The 4,776-nt window shown below is 46.4% G+C and overlaps 1 protein-coding gene across 1 annotated transcript; it reads left to right on the plus strand.

The window, feature by feature from the left end:
- Positions 1-248: 248 nt before the first annotated feature.
- Positions 249-2,292, plus strand: LOC129773784 (uncharacterized protein K02A2.6-like). The gene is made up of 2 exons (XM_055777431.1): positions 249-729; positions 794-2,292. Exons 1-2 carry the CDS (start codon positions 249-251, stop codon positions 2,290-2,292), a joined length of 1,980 nt encoding a protein of 659 aa, XP_055633406.1.
- The last annotated feature ends 2,484 nt before the right edge of the window (positions 2,293-4,776 follow it).

A 4,776-nucleotide genomic window follows, 5' to 3' on the forward strand; every position in this document is an offset into this window, starting at 1 on the left:
AGAGACAGAATAACGAAATCGCAAGTCGCGTACATTTTATCGCTCGATTAATAATCATTATTTGTAATGAATACAATTAAATAAACGTTAAATTTATATGTTATCCAAACCGTGTTATTACTACGATTCGGGAAACCACCCACATATGCAACAATTTTGGTGTCAGAAGTGGGATTGGTCGAAGAAACCTCTCGCGCGCGGGAAGTGAGGTTATAGTCGCATCGAAAGCACATTTTTCCGTCTAAAAAATGGCTCAAATGAATCCCGAATTTATGGAGGCGCTATCCGCAATGATCGCGCAAGCACTCAAAGCATCCATCGCGGGTGCCATCGATCAGGTCAATGCTGGTCAACAGGTTCCGGCCGGAGACGCTGCTGCTCCATCGCCGAAAGTACCACCGTTCACAATGCCAGAGTACCGTCCATCCGAAGGAACGTCCGTCGCTGATTACTTCAACCGATTCGAGTGGGCATTGCAGCTGAGTCACATTCCAGAAGCCCAGTTTGCACCCTTTGCACGAGTTCACATGGGAGCTGAACTCAATAACGCTTTGAAATTCCTTGTTACACCCCGTGATCCTGCTGAGATTCCCTATACCGAGTTACGTAACACCCTGGTCAACCACTTCGATCGTGCGAAAAATAAATTCGTCGAGAGCGTCAAATTCAGACACATCGTACAGCAAAAGGACGAAACCGTCGCACAGTTCGTTCTTCGTTTGAAGCAAGGTGCCGCCTACTGCGAATTTTCTGGACCGGATGTTGATCGAACAACTTTTACACGGACTTGAAGCACGAGATATCTGTGACGAAATCATCGCGAAAAACCCGGAAACGTTCAACGCTGCGTACGACATCGCCCACATGCTGGAAGCAACCCGGAACACGACACGAGAAGTCAACACGTTCACACAATTGACGTATTCAGAAGCTACTAACAAACTTGGCTACGAGAAGCCGAGAGCTAAGAAACCCCAACCTTATCATCCCACGACATCCTCTCACCGGGAACAACAAGAAAATAAATCAGACGACAGATATCGAACCAAAAGTCACCCGAACAATGCTGGTGGATCAGGTTCCTGCAACGGCTGTGGTGGACAGCATCTGCGGAGTCAATGTCGTTTCCGTGACGTCACGTGCAACGTCTGTAACAAGAAGGGCCACATAGCCAAAGTCTGCCGATCAGGAAAATCGAAGTCCCAATACTCTTCCACCGATCAGGTTCAAACTCATGAAAATCCAGCTTCAGAAGTCGACTTGATACAGTCACTGAGTAAAATCCACAATGTTTCTTCAACCGGAAAGAAAATGATCAACGTCGCAATCGACGGTCACCGCTTGCAAATGGAACTAGATACAGGAGCACCGTGTGGAATCATTGCTGAATCGACGCTGAAAAGAATCAAACCGAAGTTTTCTCTGCTACCAACAGACAGACAGTTCTCAAGTTATACTGGTCATATCATCAACTGTCTCGGTCGTCTTCCTGTGCATGTATCCATCGGATCTACAACGCGCAGACTGAATTTGTACATTGTGTCCGGAGAGTCCGACTCTCTCTTTGGGCGTGAATGGATTGCGCAATTCGCTGACGAAATTAATCTGAATCGAATCTTCTCTTCAAACACATCCGTCAATTCACTTACGAGCACTGAACTTACTCCGGATCAAGCAACGCATCTGTCGACTTTACTGGACAACTTTGATAGCATCTTCAGCGATGTTCCAGGAAAGCTCATAGGACCATCAGCGAAAATTCATCTAAAACCTAATGTATCTCCAGTTTTCGTGAAAGCACGAGACGTACCTCTCGCACTACGTGATCGATATGCAGCGGAGATCGACAAAAAACTCGCTTTAGGATTCTACGAAAAAGTAGACTATTCCGAGTGGGCATCGCCGACCCATATCGTTGTAAAGAAAAATGGGAACATCCGAATCACCGGTAACTATAAACCGACTGTCAACCCAAGGATGATAATTGACGAACATCCGATACCGAAAATTGAAACGATCTTCAACAAAATGAAGGGAGCTGCTTTGTTTTGTCACCTCGACGTAACCGATGCTTACACGCACCTTCCAATCGACAATGAGTTTCGCCATGTACTTACCCTCAACACTACGACGCATGGGCTCATTCGTCCCACAAGAGCTGTATACGGAGCTGCTAATATACCAGCTATTTGGCAACGACGCATGGAGTCCGTTCTTCATGGATTAGATAACGTCGTCAGCTTCTACGACGACATTATCGTTTTGCACGAAACTTCGACGAGCTTCTGCTAGCTCTCACCGCAACACTTGAGAGGATGAAGCAAAACGGTCTGCAGCTCAACAAATCGAAATGTGTCTTCGCTACACCTAGGTCATCGAATAGATCGTCATGGTCTACATAAATCGGACAAGCATATCGAAGCCATTCGTGATGCACCACGACCGGCTACTCCGGAGGAACTGCAGCTGTTTTTGGGTAAGGCAACCTACTACAGCTCATTTATCCCCAATCTTTCTTCTAGAGCCAGACGTTTACGTGATATGTTGCTTGCTGATACATTTAAATGGACACCCGAAGCAGACATGGCCTATCAAGACTTGAAACAGGTTCTAATTTCTCCGCAAGTGCTGATGCAGTACGATCCAGCATTACCGCTAATCCTAGCAACAGATGCCAGCAAAACTGGTCTCGGTGTCGTTCTATCACACCGACTGATCAACGGAACGGAGCGACCGATAGCATACGCCAGTTGTACCATGTCCAACACTGAGCAAAAATACCCGCAAATCGACAAGGAGGCTCTCGCTATCGTATGGGCTGTAAAGAAATTCTTCCACTATCTGTACGCGCGTAAGTTCACGCTGATCACGGATCACAAGCCGCTTACACAGATACTACATCCAGAAAAGTCACTCCCCACACTTTGCATTAGCCGAATGGCGAACTACGCTGATTATCTGGCTCACTTCAACTTCGATGTGGTCTACAAGCCAACCAGTCAGAACACAAACGCTGATTACTGTTCCAGAATTCCAAGTCAATCTACACAAACCGATGTCGACAGATTATCTCTGCACGAGGGAAGGAATAACGAAGACGAATTCGAACAATTTGCTTTAAACCAGATCCAGCAGCTGCCAGTGCGCGCTGAACACATTGCACGCGAGACACGAAAAGACCCTCATCTTGGAAAGATTTATCGAGAGCTGGAATTAGGACGAAATCTCGCGCAGTCAAACTACAAGGCCCCGGAAGTAAAATACACCCTAGCTGCCAACTGTTTACTTTTCGAACATCGTGTCGTCATACCACCAACTTTGCGTGAAGCTATCCTGAATGACCTACATGCGGCACACATCGGAGTCGTCAAAATGGAAGGACTAGCACGTTCCTTCGTATACTGGCCAAGAATCGATGCAGACATCGAACGTACAGCCAAATCCTGTACAGAATGCGCATGAAATGCACCAGCACCACCGAAATTCAGCAGTCACCATTGGGAGTATCCAAACGGTCCGTGGGAGCGTATCCATGTCGACTACGCAGGCCCAGTGGCGGGTGCGATGCTGCTAATCGTCGTCGATGCATATAGCAAGTGGGTGGAAGTCAAAATCGCCACCTCAACAACAGCAGCTGCTACTATCAACATTCTCGACACATTATTCGCTGCTTACGGAGCACCTATCACCCTTGTATCGGACAACGGTCCACAATTCACTGCCGAGGAATTCAAGACGTTTCTCCAGCGAGGCGGTGTAAAGTATCACAAGTTTTCTGCACCTTACCATCCAGCTACGAACGGGCAGGCCGAGCGCTACGTACAGACAATAAAAAGAGCACTGAAGGCGATGGGAACGACAACCAACACTTTGCAAGCCAACTTAAACGAGTTCCTGCAACAGTACCGAAAAGCTCCACATGCCGAAACCGGAGAATCACCAGCGAAATTGTTTCTAGGTCGAAACATCCGAACACGGTTGGATCTAGTTAGACCACTAGATGCCAGCACAAAGGTTTCTGAAAAACAACAAGCATCGTTTAACTCTTCGTTCCGGTCATTCACCCCAGGACAGCGAGTTTATTGCCTATCAGGAAATCCTCGAATGGATAAGTGGATTCCGGGAATTATTGCTGCTCGATTGGGAGATTTGCACTACGACATTATTTACGAAGGTAAACATCTCAAACGTCATATTGATCAGATTCGACATTTCCACGACAAAGATTATAACGAAAGGTACATACCAATTGCGAACGAACCAATGTTATGCGAATCAGGTGACAAATCCCGTAGGATGCATTTTTACGGAGGTATCATGACGTCACGCCAGCCGACAATCAACGAAGGATCCAGTTCAATGTCAGAGTCGTCTTCCAATTGGACGGATACGCCAGATGCACGGTTCTTGACACCGAGTAACAGTCCGGAGCGGTCAAGTGAGAACTCATCACCTATGCTACGCCGTTCAGACAGACAGCGTCGTCCCCCTCTTCGATTTTCTCCGTAGTTTGCTTAGATTTCTTCCTTAAAGGAGGGAGGAAATGTTATGTATGCACTTGTCTAACTTCCAACCTGAGTGTACACGAGTTGTCAGTTAGAGACAGAATCACGAAATCGCAAGTCGCGTACATTTTATCGCTCGATTAATAAACATTATTTGTAATGAATACAATTAAATAAACGTTAAATTTATATGTTATCCAAACCGTGTTATTACTACGATTCGGGAAACCACCCACATATGAGTTCTTTCGGAGAGTCTAATTGGATCGTC

The sequence above is a fragment of the Toxorhynchites rutilus genome, chromosome 3, assembly GCF_029784135.1.
Source record: "Toxorhynchites rutilus septentrionalis strain SRP chromosome 3, ASM2978413v1, whole genome shotgun sequence".
Classification (NCBI taxonomy): Eukaryota; Metazoa; Arthropoda; class Insecta; order Diptera; family Culicidae; genus Toxorhynchites; species Toxorhynchites rutilus.